The 21,654-nt window shown below is 39.8% G+C and overlaps 1 protein-coding gene and 1 long non-coding RNA gene across 5 annotated transcripts in view; one reads left to right on the forward strand and one right to left on the reverse strand.

Moving 5' to 3' along the window:
* Nucleotides 1–15,403, forward strand: LOC145446963 (uncharacterized). 2 transcript variants are annotated; one of them, XR_013917407.1, is made up of 5 exons: nt 1–1,172; nt 2,262–2,447; nt 2,512–2,619; nt 2,820–7,955; nt 8,026–15,403. It is a non-coding gene; the product is annotated as an uncharacterized LOC145446963 (long non-coding RNA). The 2 variants fall into 2 exon arrangements; XR_013917406.1 differs by having other exon boundaries at nt 2,820–15,403.
* LOC145446944 (uncharacterized) overlaps nt 10,919–21,654 on the reverse strand; it is a 23,076-nt gene continuing 12,340 nt past the window's right edge. For 2 of the 3 annotated variants that reach the window (XM_080325344.1, XM_080325343.1), the window contains 3 exons: nt 12,011–12,158; nt 11,829–11,938; nt 10,919–11,373 (listed from right to left, as the gene is read on the reverse strand). In XM_080325344.1, the coding sequence (XP_080181470.1) occupies nt 11,053–11,373; nt 11,829–11,938; nt 12,011–12,158 (579 nt within the window). In that variant the 3' untranslated portion in view covers nt 10,919–11,052. Of the gene's footprint in view, nt 11,374–11,828; nt 11,939–12,010; nt 12,159–19,285; nt 19,679–21,654 lie in introns of those variants that run through there. The other variant, XM_080325342.1, reaches the window with a different exon arrangement.

Genomic DNA, 21,654 nt, shown 5'->3' on the forward strand with positions numbered 1-21,654 from the left:
TCCTAACATGTTTCGACTTATGGAAGGGCGAGCGCAAACTCAACAAATTGGTAACAGGATCGGGGAATCGGAAAGATGAACTGATATTTCGTATTTTTTAGTACGGTAAATAATAATCGGATGCGAGGTGCTTCAATCGCTAACACACCTGGGGAAATACCAAATGTTTCTGGCACGAAAAAAACTAGTACGAAACGTTCTGTTAGATTAGTGAAAATATTTACCTTGTTGTTGCGTAACTTAGGCTGCATATCGATATATAAGTCAACCGAACTCGATTAAACTATTTCAGTTCGGTCGATTGAGCAGGTGCTCAGGAACGATAATCAGAAGTCACGTAGCTATACATGACAACGTATTTTGTGATTTGTACATCGCGGGCGCTGCGTGTTTGCCGGTTGATACCGTCACTACAGTGTTTATGAATGATCGCGGATGCTGAAAAGGCTTAGGGCAATTCCAGTTATTTATGCAAGGTATGGTCCAGGACCTTGATAACAAAGCCAAAAAATCTACAAATAAGTTATTTACTTGATACCAAAGTTCCCTATCATTTTTGACGAGTCTGCGCACACTCACCAGCTCACTGCGCAGACCCTCGGACAACAGTGCGCATCGACTAAAAAAAGGTCATCACTTTGGATTTTTTGTGCGCAACTTGGATTTTCTGTGCGCAGAGGCCGTGTCAGCACTGCGCATTTGCGCACGTGCGCAGCTTAGAGGGAACATTGCTTGATACCCGTGCTTCTCGACCTGGTGGTGGTGGCATGTGATGGAATGCGAGATAGATATGTCAGATTGTGACCCGGTATTCTCGAGCGCTGGCTAGTATTTAGTATTGTCCAGATTTGCTAATTACCGTAGGTGAATATACGATAAAAGAGGGAAACTGACCGCGTCGTATTTTGTCCGGCAATCCAATAAGATCTTTTAAACCAAGTAATTACGATCAACTGAATTGGATATCCCTCTTGATTGGGACACGCGTTTATTTTCAGAAGACTTTCTCGCACCCGGTATTGCAACTATAGTATCCAAGTTTCAAGCGTATTCCGTTTACAATTATCTTTCCCCTTTGTCAGGTTTTTCGTCGTTGATTCGATTAAGACTGGATCTTGGTTCACATTGCTGCTATAGTGGTAGAAAACCGTTGGTCGAGTCGCAACGCAACAGTAAGTGTTTTTATTCCGTTATCTGCCATTACTCATGACCATGATGAGAACAATTGATTTTCCGCCGAATTCAGGGAATTCCGCCATAACTAGTGGAACCAAAGTGCCCAGATTAATCGGAGTCGACTGTATGCATTGTTATCGTTGTGTGTTGACAAGGGGCGCACTAAAATATCCGGTATCAGAATCGGAGTGGGTCAAACTATGCTTTGCGGACACAATATGGGCCTTCAACTACTTAGTTTAGAGCAGTGGTTCCTAACCTTTTTTCGATTCATCGCCCCCCTATCGAGCTCTGCCCAAATTTTCGCCCCCATATTTTCGGATAGAAAAAACGAAGACATCTACAAACGGGAAATTTATACATATATACACATCTAACTGTTATCGCTGGTGAATTGACTTAAAACGGCAATTTTCCCGACATTTCGGCGCGATTACTTTCCTTTGAGTAGGATTCTTCTTTAGGATGATTTACAAACGTTTTCTAAGAAATGTCCCCCTTTCTGGCAATTGGTCCTGCCTTTTAGCTTAAAATACCAAACGAGACGACGAATTACGCGAAATGTGAGCCGAATTGACGAGAGATTGGTATTTCGAGAGTGAATTTCGAAAAATGAATTTTTTAAGTCAAACTAAAGACATTAGCTGTGAAAATTTGTAAATCACCCATTTTCTAGTCCGCTATGATAACTTTTGCAGGATGTCAAAAGCGTCCTCCGTTACAGATCTCGAAATATGGTAACCCTACCGTTTAGTTGACCTTATTTAGTCAACTTTCGCTGCAGTTGCAGAATAATTCGTTTACATGAATACTGTTGGCAGTGTTTCGTTGCCGGTTCATTAAATATATCCTACTGAAGCTCTAAGATTATCGCTCTTCTATCGTCCCTTCGTACGCTTTCGCCTCCCATTCGCTCCTTTGTTATTTTCGCCTCTTATTTCTCAAAATCGCCCACTGGGGGTGATATCGCCGATGTTGGGAACCACTGGTTTTGAGCTGCAGGTATGCTCGAAATGCATACCATGAAAACGTGTGAATCTAAGGAACTTTGCCCTATACCCGTTATATATTTTCTATTTTTTCAGGTGTCAGCGTTGCGATACGGTATTTTCGAATGACTTTTGCCAATTCTGCAACATATTCGACGGTCCCGAATTGAGTCATTAGCCCTGATTTAAATGTGGCAGGTGCCGCATAGGAGGCCGCGACAATCACGTTCACTGCAATAAATGCGACACGTGTCTGTTGCTCTACGAAATTTTATCATACGGGTAACCGGTAATTATATAGTCGTCGATACGAGAATCATAATATTGCTGGTGACTGTTAATTCAGTTGTTTCACTGCGGAGGAAATTGCAGATCGTTGCCCAAGACGCCTCGCCGATATGAGTGATTCAGATGCCAAGAAAGTGACGGTTGCATGGGGACGTGTTATGCAGAGGTTGGGTAGACATACGTAATTGATCTAATTATTCTCCCTCGCGTGTTTATATATATAGTAGTAAAGAACCTTCTGCGGGAAGTGGCTTCTGGCACAGCACTTTCACCGTATAAGCTTGATATCAGCCCCCCTTCCATAAGTTTTATTTATCAATTATATTACATTATATAGGCTAACATAAGCTACTCTATTTTTAACAGAGAATGCTTGCAACAGCTGCAAAGATCAAATAGTGCGAATCAATGTCCACTCTGCAAGAGAACGATATAGGAGAACGATATATCCGGAAGCAGGTTCGCAATTCCTATCGGTATGACACAACAAACAGTACTTCACCAAAGGCGAGATGAGTGATGATACAATGACGATCCATGCAGTATTAATCGACAATGAACTCATATAAGGTCTGCCATTTTCACAGTTGCTTTTTCTTCAGTAAAATTGCGTCCATTTCGCACAATAGAATTCTAATTGGTAGTCTAGTGCAATTATCATTTGAGCCCGCAGTGCATGGTTTAGTACTGTGTATTTCATGGATTACTGTAATAGTATAACCATTAGGGATGGTGTGAACGTGAGGTTCACGTTCGCGTTCTGTGTGTGAACCTCGGAAATGTAGAAGTTCGCGTTTACAACAGAACCTTGGTAGGTTCTGCACTGTGAACCTTTTGGTAAATTGTAATTTTCACTCCATTATAAGATCTTTGACTCAAATTTATTGCATTTCAACTGCGGGCCACTCCATGCATGGTGCTGGCAGCATAAAAAATCAACACTAAACGAGCATGCACCATGCACCTCGACAACCTTAAAAGTTTTACTTGCTTTGTTGCAAAAATTTTCTCGGAATATCCAGCTTTCCGTTTGTGAATATTTAGTGACTCTCTGCTGTGAGCTTGACCCGCATCACACAACATCACGAGCGATATACGTAGTCAGCGAATGATGCTTATTCAACCAATCAATGACATTGATATCGTCTTATGATGTAAAAAATCGAACGGTCGTACGGGGTCAATCTTGACTTCATATCTTTACTGTATCATTAAAACCAAATCCGTGCGATTAAGGTGCTTGCTACTGCTGCATAACTTGTTGTTGTGTGTGGTATCGGTAGCGAGTATAGAAACCCGTTGTACACTCTGCTCAATATCAATGTAGCAATAGTCAGACTCCGAACACATTGTCCGGTCTGGCTAAGACCGTTAAGGCGTAAGCTTATATTCCTTGGTAAGTCCTCGTCGAAATTGTTGGCAAAGCGACGGAATGTACTGATTTTATGCAAATATTATATCCTTTGATTACCGCGGTTGATACATTTAGCGACGTTTAAAACGCCGATATGTACTTCAGCATTGTGGCATTATGTGGACCGAATCTTCGCGAGGTATCGTTTACATTAATATAGGGCATAGGCTATCACTTCATTGAAAGATAGGGTTGGAATTAGCAATATGACGTCACCTGACGTCACGAGGTTCACGTTCGTGTTCACACAGAACCTTTCAAAAAGGTTTGCGTTCACACGAACCTGAACCTTTCAGAGGTTCACACCATCCCTAATTACCATATGTGTCTATTAGGGCTGTTCAAAAAAAACTTTTTTTCCTGAATCTTGCTGGTTACGTGATTAAATCGTTAGGTTGCCTTAAAAAACGACGCACACCAAATTTTAATTCATTCCAACCAATAATCGCGGATTTCGTACAGTTTGAAAATTTTGAATTTACCCAAAGATGTAAAAAAAAATTTTTGTCAAATTTTTCTGTTAACCCCATGAAATTGTTGCGCTGTCTTCAAAGACAATGCAAAACAAATTTGACTCAATTCCAACCCGTAGAAGCGGATATATTTGAGTTTTTCTTCGATAATTCGAGGATTATCCTTGATCGGTGGATAATACTACCGACTATAAATGGTTGCGTCCACATATATTTTTATGAGTCGAAAAGAGGTCCTGATTGAAAGAAGATTGAGAACAACTGCAATAAAGTTCGCCAAAACCTAACTCATTCTGTTCTACAACAACCCAAGCTTCAACATAGATGATTTCAATAATAATAGTGCAATCAATCGTTTATTTGTCACACCAGAGAAAATCCGGTACGGACCAGGATGACGACGAGGGGACGCAAGGTCTTAGTACACAGTCGCCACCTGTAGGAGTACACATACAATATACCTTAATATTACACATTACAATACACATTACCATCAGTGGCGAAGAAGCTGATCTGCTTCTGTTGTACGATTGCCTTAGTGCAGGGGTTCTCAACCCGCAGACGTTTATTTTGCGGTCCGCGACACCTTGCATTATGAAAGCAATTATTACTGACACGGTATTGTTACATATTAATTTAGCTGCTTAGCTCTCTTATCGCACCGACTCTGTTTCGTTTGAATACTCATGTTTGATGTGTTCTGGTTACTTGATGTATGCTCGAGTGTAGAATGTAGATTGTTATTGTTTTGAATCTGTATTCGGTTGGAGAGAATCCCGTATGCGTAGTACATTTTTTAAAGAGTGTTTCACTCACCGCGAATGCTTTGAACAGAAACAAGAACAAGGAGTGGGAAATTAAACGGCGAAAACTGGGTTTGTAACTTTGCGTGAAACAATGACTTCGCTTTCTGAGATATAAATGGAAAACCGATATGTCATATTTGTTGAAGAACAGTTTTCGTAAGTCGTAACGAAGCGTAAAAGCTTAAAATGATACCACGACAGTTTCGTCTGAAGTTATACACATCGCCTGATCTTAGAAAAATCGTTGCTAGGTGTCAAGTCCAGCAATCCATATTTCGAGGCATGGTAAAATTGCCGACGATGTTGCAGATACATCGTTCAAAATTGCTGGGAATATCGCTAAACCCAATAAATCTGCTAGAGAGGTGTAATTTCAATAAGCGTGTGCTAGTATTTGCTGTTTCTGGAACTTAGCAGCAATGACAACATCCCCTGACATTTTCGAAGCCACAGTTCAGATTCAACCGTGACGAAAAGAGTAACAGCAATGTCAGTCGATCTTTTATCGCATATTCTTAAACATGTTGCCTCGTAGACAAATTTATTCTAGCATTGGTCGAATTCATTGACTCCACAGACATTGCATAGCTAATTATCTGGGGGCATTTTATCTGAGTGGACATATTTGCAGAGAAAATGCTGGCTTGGCAAACATGGGGGCGGGACCAGCGTGAAACATCAACTTGACAAAGTTAACTTCTGTAACTAATGGTGCAGGGCCCCTGCAATGCAGTGAAAGGAGAATGGTTAATTGGTTTGCTCAGAAGTGACCCCGAACACCAGACTTCTCATATCACTGAGAGCTCAATGTGATATTGGCCTCTGTAACAAAAAAGTAGCCGTAATTTTATACTTGCTCGCTCACGCTTTTAAACGGAGAGTTCGGTTCTCTGGTGGGAGGGTTTGAAATGTGAATATACCGGCCCGTATACGACTGGTAAATAGTAGGGATGGTGTGAACGCGAGGTTCACGCTCGCGTTCTGTGTGTGAACCTCGGAAATTTAGAGGTTCGCGTTCACAACAGAACCTTGGTAGGTTCTACACTGTAAACCTTTTTCATATATTACAATTTTCACTTCATTACAACATCTTTGGTTCATATTTATTGCATTTCAACTGCGGGCCACTCCATGCATGGCGCTGGCAGCATTAAAAATCAACACTAAATGAGCATGCACCTTGACAATCTCAAATGTTTTACTTGCTTTGTTACAAAAGTTTGCTCGAAATATCCAGGTTTCCGTTTGTGACTCTCTGTTGTGAGTTTGACCCGCAATCAAAAACATCACGAGCAAAATACGTAGTCAGCGAATGATGCTTATTCAACCAATCAATTAAATTGATCTCGTTTTCTGATGAAAAAAATCTATCAGGGGTACGGGGGTCAATCTTGACTTCGCATCTTTACTGCATCATTAAAACCAAATCCGTGCGATTGAAGTGTTGGCCACTGCTGTATAGTGTATAACTTCTTAATGGGGTAATATTTGTAGCAAGTATAGAAACCTATTTTACACTCAGCTCAATATCAATGTAGCGATACTCAGACGCCGAATACATTGTCCGGTCTGGTCTCGACCGTTAAGGCGTAAGTTTATGTTCCCTGGTAAGTCCTCGTCGAAATTGTTGGCAAAACGACGGAAAATATTGATTTTATGGGAGTATTATATCCTTTAATTGCCTCAGTTGATACATTTAGGGCGAAGATAATAAAGTTGGATTAGCAATAAAGTCGATTGGCGCGTTCGTCAGGATTTATCAACCCAGGATTAAGGAAACCGGTTGATCGCGGCGCATAAAGTTAGTGTTAATCTCATGATTTAACAAACTGGAACGACTATAGATTTCTAGTTATGTATAGAAACTGCGTACCATTCCTACGTCTAATTATTCCCGATAATGACCGTGCCGATTGTCTTCTAGGTTATGGCTTCACTAAACAACAATCACCGAATTATGTAGGACTACCGGTCATTGCAAAGCGATATCCGTTTCTTAACTGCCCCGTGCGAATTGGACACGACTTTCATTTCGCGATGATGATAATTCTACCTATTACAGTGGCAGTATCGTCGTCAGCAGGCTGCTGTTTTATTATGGAGATTGTGGGATCTCTAGTTTTATTCACCAACTAGCAGCCAATATATAACGCATTTTCACATTATGATGCAACAGATAACGCCACTTGATTGAAAACTCGGGACACCGCGACTAACCATCGCGCGTAACCCTCTTCACCTTCATTCGTCGCGATTAGCAGTATTTAATCACACAACTAGCATTCTCCCGGATCAGCTAACTTAATTATCTCCGCCCTCAGCGACGCTTAAAACACCAATATGTACTTCGGCATTGTGGCATTATGTGGCCCGAGTCGTCACTAGGTATCGTGTATATTAGTAGGCTATCACTTCATTTAAAGATAGGGTTGGAATTAGCAATATGACGTCACGTGACGTCACGAGGTTCACGTTCGTGTTCACACAGAACCTTTCAAAAAAGTTCGCGTTCACACGAACCTGAACCTTTCAGAGGTTCACACCATCCCTAGTAAATAGGCTACAGTAGCCTAAATTTAATAGTAGCCCACAAATACATGGAAATAATGTTCTGCGGCCCACAGCGTGTTTTTCTGTTAAAATGCGGCCCGTTATACAAGGGAAGTTGAGAACCCCTGCCTTAATGCCACCAACAGTAGTCTAAAGTTGATTAAATAATGAAAATTAGCAAAATTCATAACGAAGATATCTATCTTGATAGATAAATTCTGAGCACAGATTCAGATTTAGCAACCTGAAATTAATCCAAGTCAGTCAATAAAATTTATCGCAGCAAAAACTTTTTTTTAATTTGTAGACCAGTGTTATGTAATGGGGAGGCTTAATAATGAACAATTCGATTGAAAAACAAAGGTATGGCCGGGTCCGGCCCGCAAGCAATCAAACGTATTGATTGTGGTCCTCGACGCAAGTTCTCGACACACCTAATCTAGGTAATCCATCAAAATAAGCAGCATAAACGCATTCGTACAATACCAGATTGTCTCCCGTCTTCAAATGCACTATACACAAACAAGGCCAGAGCGGAGCGGAGCACTGTACGCGGTTTTTGATAAATGCTGGGGCGAAGATCAGGAGATCTCGTTTGAAGACCAATCCAGAAATCTTGATTTGATTTGCTTAACAAAAAAAGGGATTGATCTTTGGCTCGAAAAGTATCGTGATTGGAATGATTACTTGTGATTGTGATTCAGCTATTTTTGTTTTCAGACATCTTTTCTACTGTTTCACCTTCAATTCATTTCATTACAGAATACCCAATTTTGCTAATCAGAAAGAATAAATTATGTCCAGGGGTGGGCAATTATCATGATTCGTCAATGTTAAACATGATACATTTTCAACTCGCTTTAAACCCGTATCCACGTTTTACTATTAAGACACTAAAGCAGTCGTTAATAAACTTTTTTAAGCACGCTCCTCTTTATGATAGTGATAAACTTCGTGCCGCCGTCATGATGGTATCACAAATATTAAAAAGAACAACCATAATGCTAGCAATCTCAGCGGATAGTGTGATGACATGAAAAGCGATGGCTGTTGATGAGAGAATTCTGAAATAGCAAGGTCGGACAATACACCGAGCAATAAGTATGATCCGGGTGGTAAATCGCGCAAGGCGCGATAAAAAATTTCATTCAACTTCGGTTTCGCGCCCCTTTCAGATGCTCTCACGCCCCAGGTTCGAGAACCACTGCGCTGAAATGTATTTGGGATAGTGGGCCTATAAAGCTTATTGTCTTGATCGCTACCTTTCGAGCAGTGTGCAGCTTAAACAGCCATGATGTTGAGCGAAGCTTGCAGTTTTTTTTCAATTCGCATTTACTTGACCGAGTGTCTGTCTTCGTATTTTTGTCATAAGACCTACTTTAACAAAAATCCTAAATCTTAGCGATATGCTCGGCGCAAACTAAAACGTTTACACCTCTGACTCCAATTTACAAATATTTAGTGCTCCAAATCTTTGAATTTCAGCTTTCGGCTTCCTTTTTTGACATGCCCGTTCATCCTTTATGGGTGATAGATATGATGAGTCAATAATTATTCGCGAGCACTGATTGACTTGTTTTACGAATTAGGGATTCGGAAACGTATCATGTAACAATTTGAAACACAGACCGTATAATGCGTAATGTGACAATGGTGAAGAAGAAGGTTTGAACTATATGAAAGGAGTGATTTCTTTGCTCATTATTTGCTGCTTATAATTTGCTACATTGTCTTTATTTTGAATCTGCATTACGCATGCGAGGTATGCAGGCAGCAGCGTAATCGCGGCCTATTAATTAAAAGGCTTCAATGTAATCGAGTTTCCTGTCCAGTTTATACTGCCTATGGTTTTAGTCCACGCATCAACATTCAAAAAGAAGGTCTTATGTTTTAAAATTCAAGCATCCTCTCGCGAGCCGCATAGAATAGCTCCGCGGACCGCATTTGGCCCGCGGACGCACTCTGCCCAGATCTGATCCATCAGTTCTATAGGCAGTGTATTACTGCTAACAAACAAACGGGCCATCCGTCACTTCCATAATTAGGCTTACATTATACTAAGGGTCGGGAACCTATGGCTCGCGAGTCATATATAGCTCTTTCAGCATTACGATATGGCTCTTTGATAAATTTTTAATTTGGCACATGATTCATATTCTATTTATCAATATTGCCGAAACTTTTTAGACCAATTTTCATCAATTTTCTATATTAATAGGTCAAATACAGTACCTTCAAGTTATCTAGGGGGCAAATCTAATTATCTAGTCTAGTGCAATGAGATGTTTTGTATAATTGCGAAAACCAAGTGGCTGTCGCTCTAGCAATAAATATCACTCGCGAATTCGATACACTAGACCTCATGTATAAGGGAATCTTTGATTCCACGACGCGTTATTTTAATAGAGAAATATAGTAACGCCAACAACTGTACGAAAATGTAGTCTTCCAACCCACAATGTTTTCCTGCTCATCGACGAGAAATGAGCTCCCTTGCATGTTACATTTAAAATTACAAATGCAAATAACAAACATAGCCATCCACAGTCCCGATTAGTCCTGCCGCTGAAATGTAGGATTGTGTGATTGATTTGTTACAGCCCAAGAATTTCAAAATTGAGTAGCAAAGTCAACCAAGTGATATCTCTGCCTCTGAAGGTATTATCCCGGTTTGGAGGAACTGATTGAACCGTGCTTGCTGCACGGATTTCTTGGAAAGCCCCTTAAAATGTGTAACTAAAAAATAAACTGGATATTCGCAGTTTTATACTGTTGTCTAAATCATTGGCTGTACTTTCAAATGTGCAGGTTACCTAATTTAATTTGAAAATGCATCATATAATTCTCATGAAGGGCAATCAAAAATATGTAGCTTACACAATACACTCGCTTCCCGACTATGCTAGAGTAGCGCATGTCCGACGGATATTTCACATTGTGCTGCATACTGAAAAGTCGGGCAACAAGTTTGAATGATATTGTTGTAAAATCATGTGCTGAATCACATTTAGTGAACTTCGATTTGGTGCCACAATGACGTCACGAATCATTAATACTGATGTAACAATTGATTGACATCGTGATATGGCTCTTTTGGAAAATGGAAATATCGGGCCGATAAGGCTCTTTTAACAGAAAAGGTGCCCGCCCCTGTGTCCTATACCAATACCGAAGCCATGCTGTTGAGAGCAACTTACCAACCTTCGTCAATACAAAATCGGATTCTTGTTTTGGTATTATTATTATGCACGCACATTATACACACAAATATATTTATGGTACGTCGAATTGTATATTCTTACAAACAATATCATTACGGTAACAACACTGATAATAACACAGGATCACAGTTCTTACTAAGACAATCGCGACAATCCAATCTTCGTCGCAAGAATGTCCCAAAAGTTTCTCGCTTCACTGAAAATTCCAGATACGCCATACTTATACAACACGAACCCGGTTAGCACCGCCGAGGACGAAAGGACAATCGAAGACACAATTATCTCTCTTTGAATTTGACGAAAAATGGGGAAGTCAGTTGTTGCGGTATTCACAATGTTGCCGCCTTTGTTTTTATGAGGAAACGGATCTTCCGGCACCGGCACACCCAGGAATTCACACAAAGGTCCCCACCCTTCCGACACGTTGAACGCTAACAGCTTGTCTTTCGGCGCGGTCTGCAATACATGTAAATGATTCCTACGTGGTAAATCGATATGCTGGAAATAAATGTGTTGATCAGATTTCCACCATGACGCAGAGTGTAAATCAGGTAAAACGCACTTTTAGTTATCAGATTGTTCTTTCACGCGCTTTGGACTTGGTGACCACCAATCCTATAAAGATGTATGAGTATCCCGGGGGTGAATTTGTTTATGATTTCGGGCATCACCTTTTTGAGATTTCTTGGGTGTAACATGGAAGCTGCCCCAATCCATTACACCCGGGAAGATATCTCGATAAAACGCTGTATTTAATTCAGTTTCAACAACAGGAAAGATGTGAAAGCACGATTTTTCTAATTGAAAGCGTCGTTTCCCTGATTTACACCCTACGACAGGGTAAAAGTCGACGAACTGCATTATTTTCGTTACAATGTAGTAAGATATAAAAAAGAACCAATACAACACACGTGTAAGACATAAGCGTTGTGTTGTCGGTAAAGTTTGACTGCCATTTGCTTGTTAAATTCCGTCTTCCTTGCTAATATCGACTTTGCTTTAGCTCCGAAAACAACCTGACCTGATTTAAACAAAATCGCATATTCGTTTCAAATAGCCACTGCACGCTTGGCAGGTAAATTGATCATATTACTTAACATCATCAAGGCGCCAATTGATTTTCGACTTGTCGGTGACAGATACGGCATCAAATTGAATAGAAGAGACCCGTCGTTCATTGCCACTTGTTTTTCAAAACTTCGTAGCCATTCTTCTTCGCTATTCCTTGTGGTCAAAATGATCTGGCAGAGATGAGCGGATTTGAAATTTCTATGTCCTAATCCAATCCAAATCCGAACCTTGAAATCCAAATCCAAATCCTAATCCATAACTTTTTCTTATTCAAGTCCATGTCCAATCATAATCCGATTCCAACTAGAAATTCAGAAAAACTAATAATTTATGCAATGGAGAGATTTGAAAATTTTCTTTCACAACCAACGATTCACTTGATTCAAGATAACTTAGTAACCATAAGTACATTAATTACTGATCTGAATAAAGTTTGTCGCCTTCGCCACACGACATTTCAATATCCCAGAAAATAGGTAAATCCAATCCAAATCCTAATCCGTTCTGAAAAAATTGTCTAATCCAAATCCAATGCAAATCCGACAAAATTTCACAAATCCTGTTTTTTCAAAACCTAATCCTAATCCATGCTCATCTCTGTGATCTGGATGGTTGTGAGCAGTGGGGTTATGCAATAAATACAAATTGTTTCATTCAAGTAGATAACTAACCTACGGAGGTTAGGTATCTATAATTCAAGGAACCCGTTTGTCCACACTTGTTTACAAACTATCAATCTTGTTAGCTGACGGTCAACTGGCTACTTATTTTGAGTAGTTCTATAATTTTAGTTTTGGATTTTGAAATGAGTTTAGTTGTAGTTTTAGTCCTAGTTGTGTATTTAAAAGAAATATCGTTCCGTAACAAAAAAAAAACACGCGTCGTCTTTTGGCATGAATCGTGATACCGGTGTGTTCTGCAGTGTATGTTTTTGTAGTCGTTGATATCTCATATTCATCATTATTAACAGTGTCGCAGCCTGTGGTGGGGTTTTAGGGGTTGAAATCCCTGTTATTTCAAACCAAAGTATTGTTTTATACTGATGTTCATGTGAAAAGCCGATCCGATTTCGACAAAATACCACCAATCAGTTGCTTCGGAATAGAATCTAGTTAGTTAGTTGGGAATATTTAAAGGTCGTTCGTGTTTTTTTTATAGTTCTTGTTCTAGTTGTGAGTTTGAAACGGAAGTGATTCCAGTTTCAGTTCCAGTTTTGAGTTTTGAGAAGTTAGTTGTCGCCGGTGTCCAAATTGTCAGAGTAATTGCGTAACTTTATTGTTACTGCACAAACTGTTCAACTTTACGTGACCATAGTGTGTGAAACGCCATTATGTGGTGCAAATGTAAGTGAGGATGTTGCAGTATGTCACTCAAGCGTCCCAAAATTTTCAAATTGTAACTGTGTTGATGACTGTCTGACGGGAATGTTCAAAGAAAAACCTTTTTGTTTCAAATTTCATCTGCTTCATAATCAAATTGTCAGGATTACTAAGAAAACGTTGCACACCAAATTTGACTCAATTCCGACCAGTATATAGATACTGAGGTCAGCCAATTCGAAATCTCTGTTATTTTTGAAATTATAGTGTTTACGGTGGCAAGTTTCGTCACTCCGACGGGACAAAAAATCATGTCCGAGATATGCGAGAAGGTGCAAGGATGCTTTTTCCACCCGTTCCCATCTTGACAAGCGTCTATGGTAGAGTTTGGATAAAGGCATCGCCAGTTAACAAAAAAATAGAAATGATACGGATTAGCTGGAAATTAGTCGACTCCATTGAAATAGCCACGTTCAAAAGATGGTGATATAATTTGAAAAGAAACTACCTTTCACACTAAAATTATCGACCACGAAAACGATATAAACTGACAAGCATGTAAAACACAGGTAATATATTTCTCAAGTGATACTTAATATCGATATTCCTTTTCATTTTCAATACAAGGTTCAATGGAAGTGAGATAGAAACAAGTTGCTTTCGCAGATTTTAGGCCCAAAACTGGCTTTCTACCATAAGCGGTTATCTAGATATGGAAAAATTGACTATTGTCGGCTCGTTCGGTGAAATTGCACGGTCAACGGCACGTTTCGATTTTCAAATTTTTCTCTTTTCCACTCCACCCTAGTCCCGCGTACCTACATGCTACATACGATGTCCAAGTGGCATTTCAGTCAGGCTACTTCACATTTAAAGTGTTGATACTATGCTTTATATGGTCGAAAACTTTGCAAGCCGCAAGAAATCAAATGGTAACTAAACAAGTTTGTAAAGCACATCAATTATCTGTGGGACTTTGAATATCACTTCAAACCCCAGGTCAAAGTATAATTTAAAGCATCGGTGTTCTACTAGGATGCACGAAGACAATAAAATGGTTGTCACCAAATATTGCGAATGACATGAAATGACAAGAATACAATAACTTTTAGATTGGAGGAGAAGTTCTAATGATTATAATGAACCAAGGGCGAGATTCCTCGAGCCTCCCATCGATAGATGACCCGAGCTCACCACATATAGCCTAATGAAGGATAATTTAATTTCACTGAAGACATTTTCCATAAGTCACAATTCACTTGCCAGAGGAATATAGGAGTGCTGAAAAGCAAACAACATGATATCATAATATCGCAATGCATTGTGAAGAATACAGTCACAAACTTCATTTAGATTTCGTGAGATCGACATTGCTCCAACAAAAAAGTTCTTACATATTGCCTATCACTTTAGAAGTATATTTACCCATATTTTACCTGCTTGTCAGTTCATTTCATTTTCGTGGTCGTTAATTTCATTGTGTAAAGTACTCTATTTGACAATTATTTCCCCATCCTTTTAACGTGGCCATTTCAATGACGTGAACTAATTTCCAGCTAATCCGTGTTATATATATTTTTTCGTTAACTAGTGACGTCTTCACCGAAATTCCACCATAGGCCCTTTCAAGATGGGAACTAGTGAAAAAGACATCCCTGCATCTTCAGGCATGCCTACACGAATTTTGGTCATGTTGGCATGACGAAATTAGCCACCGTAAATACCAATATTTCAATAATGGCCGAAATTTCAATTTGTCTGACCTCGGCATCTAATGTTTGAAATTGAGTTAAATTTGGTGTGCAACGTGTTTTTAGGTAACCTGACGATTTAAAAACGAAGCCGATGAAATTTGTAAAAGAAATTTTTTTAGCATCCCTATACTACCTAATCTAAAAAACAGCATGACCCAAAGTATATCCCTTCAACCGCTTCTGACGATGTGATGAAACTATCTTCAATCAGGCAGTTGCTGACTTGTGCTGACATGTGAAATACTATATTTACATCATTATATATTGTAGTTTTCTGTGTATTGTTTACATGTTCCCGCAACGAACAAACCCGATTAAAATTTACTTGTCTCGGAACGTAAATTTTCTGCAATGGAGCAAATAAGTATCTCGATATTACACAATCTTTCTGTTAACGTTGGTTACGGGAATTTTCCGTAAAAGTTTTTACCGTCAGCATGTGTTAAATAAAATTACGAGGAAGGTTATTTCAAATTTACGGGTCTCAGGAAAGTGAAAATTGCTGCACTGGACCAGACCAATCGTGTATTAAAACCCGTAACTGTTACATTAGGTCGCGGCAATTTTCCGTAAAAAAATTTACGGTCAGTCTTTGTAAAATATAATTACGGGCAAGAATATTCACGGGAAAAACTTCTTCAAATTTACGTGTCCCTGAGCCGTAAAACTGCTGCCAGGACCAGACCAGTAATTTGGCATAGAATATTTTTCAACAGCTTACTCCATAGCTTACTGTTTCCAAAAATGTTTCTGAAGCCGAAACTTTTCAAATAACTGTTTCCCAAAATTCTTAAATCAATACTTCTGCAGAACCACGCTATAACAGTATAGTGTTTAAAGTATTCGAAGGGTTACTATGCATCTAAACCAGGGGTGTTAAACTCCACTTGCGTCGCGGGCCGGATCAGTCAAATATAATGGTTCCCAAATGTTACCAAAAAATCCGTGCCCGAATTTTTCACTTGAATACTTTGTTATCAAAGCGATATACATAATAGTATATTTCAATGTATTACAGATTACGAGTTCAATTCTAGCAAACCTTTATTCGTAAACATTGAACTGGCGAAAATACGATGATTGAATCATCGTTTTCTGAAAGATATATACGGTGGTCAAACAATGTTATAATCCGCCAAAACAGGCACTCTCACGACGATATAAGTCTTTATAGTTCTATGTTGTCATTGTTTCAGTCGTAATCTGACTTCAGCCGTGCGTGTGCGTTGTGAGGACTGCAAGATATCTGATGGTAAACACCGACGTTGGAATTTGGTTCCATATTAAATCGTGCTTAAGGTTGATCCATAGGCGGGGAGACTTTTCAGTCAGAGCAAATACAGCAGTGCGACCAAGGAAAATTGGATACTATATTTGTGTACTAACGGTTTCGAATTGACGTTTTCACTTACTTTTTTGGCCCTTTTTGTCTTCTCGGAATAGGTTGTCAATGTCAGCGAGTTGTTTTTGGTGGACGCTAGCTAGGGTTACCATCTTTCTCTGGCTCAAATTCCGGACACTCTTTATCGCCTACCAGTGGATTTCAAAATTAGGTATGAGCATATTGTCTGTAAATATGACGTTACACTAGTAAAGCTTTGCTTATCGACCAGAGGTGGTTACTATCCGGTCCAGGAGTATGTGGCTGTGTGTTGTGTAACCATGCAGGACCGAAATCACATTTTTAGCCCCCTCCCACCCAAATAAACAATGATTTTGGGCCTACCATAGGAGAGGGTTACCATATTTTAGAAATCTGAAAAGAGGACACTTTTTCAAAATTTTCAAAACTTACAATACTGGAGTAAAATCCTGATAAAAAGGTAAATTTTCCCGACTTTGTGATTGGTTGACTAACTAAATGTCATTTTTCTGGCTCAAGTCCCTAAAACCTCATTGGACCGTTACTTGGCCGCTGATTTACTATATCTCAATCCAATTTCCACGTATATCTAACCAAATTTTTCAAAAAAGAGGACATTTAGGCGTCCCCCGAGGACACTTTAAAAAAAGTCAAAAAAGAGGACAAATCCTCCTAAAAGAGGACGTATGGTGACCCGACCATAGCAAATCGATGCAACTTTTTTTGGGGTGGGTGGGTGGGGGGGGGGCTTGCTATGTGCATCTGGTCGTTAATTTTCGGAATGAATTCTATCAATAATATTGGTTCTTCTATATATTACTATGCATAGTTTGCTCCGATCTCCGCCCACATGATCAGAGTTAGCGGTAGAGCTGGTAGAGGACGAAGACTTCGAAAATACAGGGAGCGTAATTGCACATTAAGTCATGTTCATGTCACACCGATAAGATTATTTGTCAGCCTAATGCTGGTTTTCAACCTTTTATGGTCGGGACTTCGTTATCCAGTTTGAAAATGTTCCGTGGCCCAGATCAAAATTTGACGAGCCCATTACTATTTTGGAAGCTAATTACGTTCAACATCTTCGCAAACCACAGAATAAAGGCAAACGACCCCCAGGTTTCGAACCACTATCTTTGAATATAGCATTTAAACAGCCTTAACCGTCTCTAGAAATATACCGTTCTCCTATAATTGCGTTTACAAATAGGCTTATTTCAGTAAATGAATGTTATTTTTATTTATTTTTTATTGCAGTTTTTGCGAGGGTGGTAGTCCCCATTTTGAAAACAATATACGTGACAGTAAATGGCGCGCAGCGCGAAGAAAAATTTCATTTAGCATAAATATTCCAAAAATAATGTTAATATGTTGATTTACGAAACAATTATGAGCTTACTTCAAGCCTTCAAAATTCCGGAAATTTAACCATATTTTAGAAATTCCTCTCAGACGCAGTTTGAACAGTGAAATTCCGGACATGTCCGAGAAATTCCAGACCCCTAGGCTGGACTGAAACCACAAGACCGCAGACGAGGGGTTATGAAATGGCCTATGAACAACGAACACTCGACATTTTCTGAGTTGAGGGGATATATATTGAAAGTATTTGAACTAAAACCTTCAAATTTGTTGGAAATGTGCTGGATAAGAAAGTATTTTTCAATATGCCGGATGAATTCGTCTGGCGGGCAGGATACGCGCCATATGTTGACACCAGACTCTGGCAAAATCGAATTCGGCAAATAAGGAATCATACCAAAAAAGTTCGACCAATCGTAAATTGACCGTAGTTGAAGAAGCACAATGAATATAAAATCATAAACACCAGCATCATTTTGTATCTTTGAATATGAATGTTATTATTGCAAGAGTTTATAACGTCTGGTGAAAACAATTTAACTGCATACCATCGCTAGCAAACGTTAGCATACAGAAACTGCAGTTGATGCTGGGTACATGATTCCTATGTATGTCATCAGCACATGATGTAGGCTACATGCCGCTTGAGAAGGAAAGTGCCGATTTAACATTTAAGGCTTTGTAAGTCTTGCAACACCCCTCCGTGTTGTCCCGATAACGCTAGGGAGCATTCGAGAAAGTTATGGATGGACACTAGCAGAGTTACTAATCAAGTCTTTGGTCCGATTCGGCCAGGGATTGAACCCAGCCACGACCTACTGGTTTGGATGCCGGACGCTCCACCATTACGCCGTCTTGTCTGCGTGCAGGTGATTAAATAGACTATTAGTATTTAATTCTGTGAATTCCCAAATAACTCTCTGTCTACTCCAATAAGTCAATGATATAGGCGTAGATCGGGAATCGGGATTCTTTTTCGTCAAAGGAGCGATATAGGTCCTATATTTTAAGGTTGTGTTAAAGACAGATGTGGTAATATAACACCCGTAGACGGCCTACTATTCTAGCCTTCGTGGTATCAATGTGCGAGATACAGGTCCCTCACTAATACAAATCCAGTTCCTACTGAATGTCCAAAATTGGAAATTATATTCTTGTGAGTTAAATCGGAATGTTGAGAGTATTTGAAACTAAATGAATTCGTAAGATGTGTCTCTGAGAAGATAATGCTGACTTGATGCTATGAATTGTATCACCAATATTTGAAGGGTGGAATGTAAATCAGAACGACATCTATCAGCTACCCGAGGGCTACTTTGCCGCAATAGCAGATCTGAGTTGTAATGAAATATTAAAATTATTTGATTCCACAAAACCGCCTCAGACTGATATCAGTCGATATGTATACTGTAAGACAAGTTTTCCCAAGTATACAGATTAGGATCAATTCTAAGAAGAGCGCTTAAAAATGTCTGGTCCAGATAAAAGATATTAAATACCATTGCGTCAGGAAAAGCCTTGTGTATCTCGTCCCAAAAGAAATGAGCTGGGAAATCCGTGACAGCATCCACGTCCTCATACATATCCCGAAAGTCCTGCGTAGTCCATCCTTCGAACACGATTTTGTTGTAGTAATCCCCTAGCAAATATGCGTTTTCGGCAAAGTCGTACACACTATAACCCAACTTCTTGAGAGCCGCATTCATTGACTTAGTGCCCGTCTTGGGCATTCCTGCCACGATTACCTTCATGCTCGAGCACCGGACTTTCAACGCAACTGACGCCCATTATCGTCAACTTTCTAAATCTAAAATCTGAGTAAACACCTGTTTGCAAACATTGGGTCTCTTCACACATCACGCTACAGCGGCGATCAAACACCGACATCCACGGTTGACGACTGTAGATAATCATCCTGGACTATTTACTGTAAACGCATTGTAGTTGGTCATAACTCATAACCCAAACTATTGATTTGTAGACGGATAATATCCATCGTAACAGCATGGTTATTCCACAAGATCATCAGAATCTGGCAATCTATTTGTCCATCGTATAAATTATAGATTAGGGTTGCCATACGTCCGGAATTTCCCGGACATGTCCGGAATTTCACTGTTGAAACTACCGTCCGGGAGGAATTTCTAAAATATGCCAAATGTCCGGAATTTTGACGTAGGCTCATAATTTTTTCGTAAATCAGCATAAGAACAATATGTTTTGGGAATATTAATGCTGATGCATGATATATTTCTTCGCGCCCCGCGCGATTTATTGTCACATTTATTGATTTTAATATGGAGATTACCACCCTCGCAAAAACTGCAATAAAATATAAATATAAAAACATTCATTTACTGGAATAAGCCTAATTGCAATCGCAATTATAGGAGACCGGTATATTCCTAGAGATCGTTACGTCCGTTTAAAAGCTTTATTCAAAGATAGTGGTTCGAAACATGGGGTCGCTTGCCTTTATTCTGGGGTTTGCGACTATATGTTGAACGTAATCAGCTTCCAAAATAGCCCGTGAGTCAGTCTGGGCAAAGGTGCTGACTTATTTTAATCAGATCGTCAAATTTTTATCCGGGCCACGGTACATTTTCAAATTGGAGATGGAGTCGCGACCATAAAAGGTTGGAAACCACTGGATGTGGGGTGTTTATAAGCTCCGTGTTGCGCACCGGCATAAGGCTGATAAACTTCCTTATCGGTAGGACATGAACATGACTTAACGATGTGCAATTACGTTCCCTGTAATTTCGAACTCATCATCCTCCATGACCCGCTCTACCGCTTACTCTGATCATGTGGGCGGAGAGCAATGTCCCCTCTAAGCTGCGCGCGTGCGCAATTGCGCAGTTCCGACACAGTCTCTGCGCACAGAAAATCTAAGTTGCCCGCAAAAAAGCCGAAGTGATGACCTTGTTTTTGGTCGTTACGTACTGTTGTCGAAGTGACCGCGCAGTGAGCTGGTGAGTGCGCGCAGACTCCTGAAAAATTAGGGGGAACATTGGCGGAGAGTAGTAGTAATACATGTAACGACCAATATTATTGACAGAATTCATTCAAATAATTTAACGACCAGATGCATATAGAAACCAGATTCATATAGCAAGACCCCCCCCCAACCATAAGTAAGTTGCATCGATTACCCTAGTGTGGGCTCAAAATCATTGTTTATTTGGGCGGGAAGTAGCTGAAAACATGTGCTTTCGGTCCCGGTTGCACAACACACAGCCACATACTCCTGAACCGGATCGTGACTCTACCTCTGGTCTATGAGCAAAGCTTTGCTAGAGTGACGTCATAACTCATTTTAAATCCACTAGTGGGCGCTAAAGAGTGTCCGGAATTTGGGTTGCTGAAATATGGTCACCCTATTATAGATTGACCCAACAGTCTATTGTATATATGGGCCCGAGCATTTAGAATAGTGTACCTGCTGATATCAAAGATCCACAACAGCATGAATTTAGAAACCAACACCAGAATTACCTTTTCTCTAGCTATAGTAGGAACTGAGAGTATGTGTATGACATAATATTGTACCTCTGTTTGTTGATGCCATATGTTGCTTTAACCTTAAATATAGTATTTTGCCATGACTGCTGTTTTTGTTGTTCATTTGTATTCCATCTCTCTGAATAAATCACTATCAATCTTGAAAGCTCACTGGTTAGTGCAGCTACTCAATCTGTTTTTAGAACAAGCCCGCGGGCTACTCACTTGGTCCTTGCGGGCTACCTGGCGCCTGCGGGCACCGCTTAGGTGACCCCGGCTGTGGAGTATATGAATTCTCTCAAAGAACGACAGTATATTTACATATGCGAGAATTGTTTTGGGTCGTAGTAACTAGAGGTCGACC

The sequence above is a fragment of the Botryllus schlosseri genome, chromosome 9 (genome assembly GCF_051294905.1).
Source record: "Botryllus schlosseri isolate E-star chromosome 9, Bs_hap1, whole genome shotgun sequence".
NCBI lineage: Eukaryota > Metazoa > Chordata > Ascidiacea > Stolidobranchia > Styelidae > Botryllus > Botryllus schlosseri.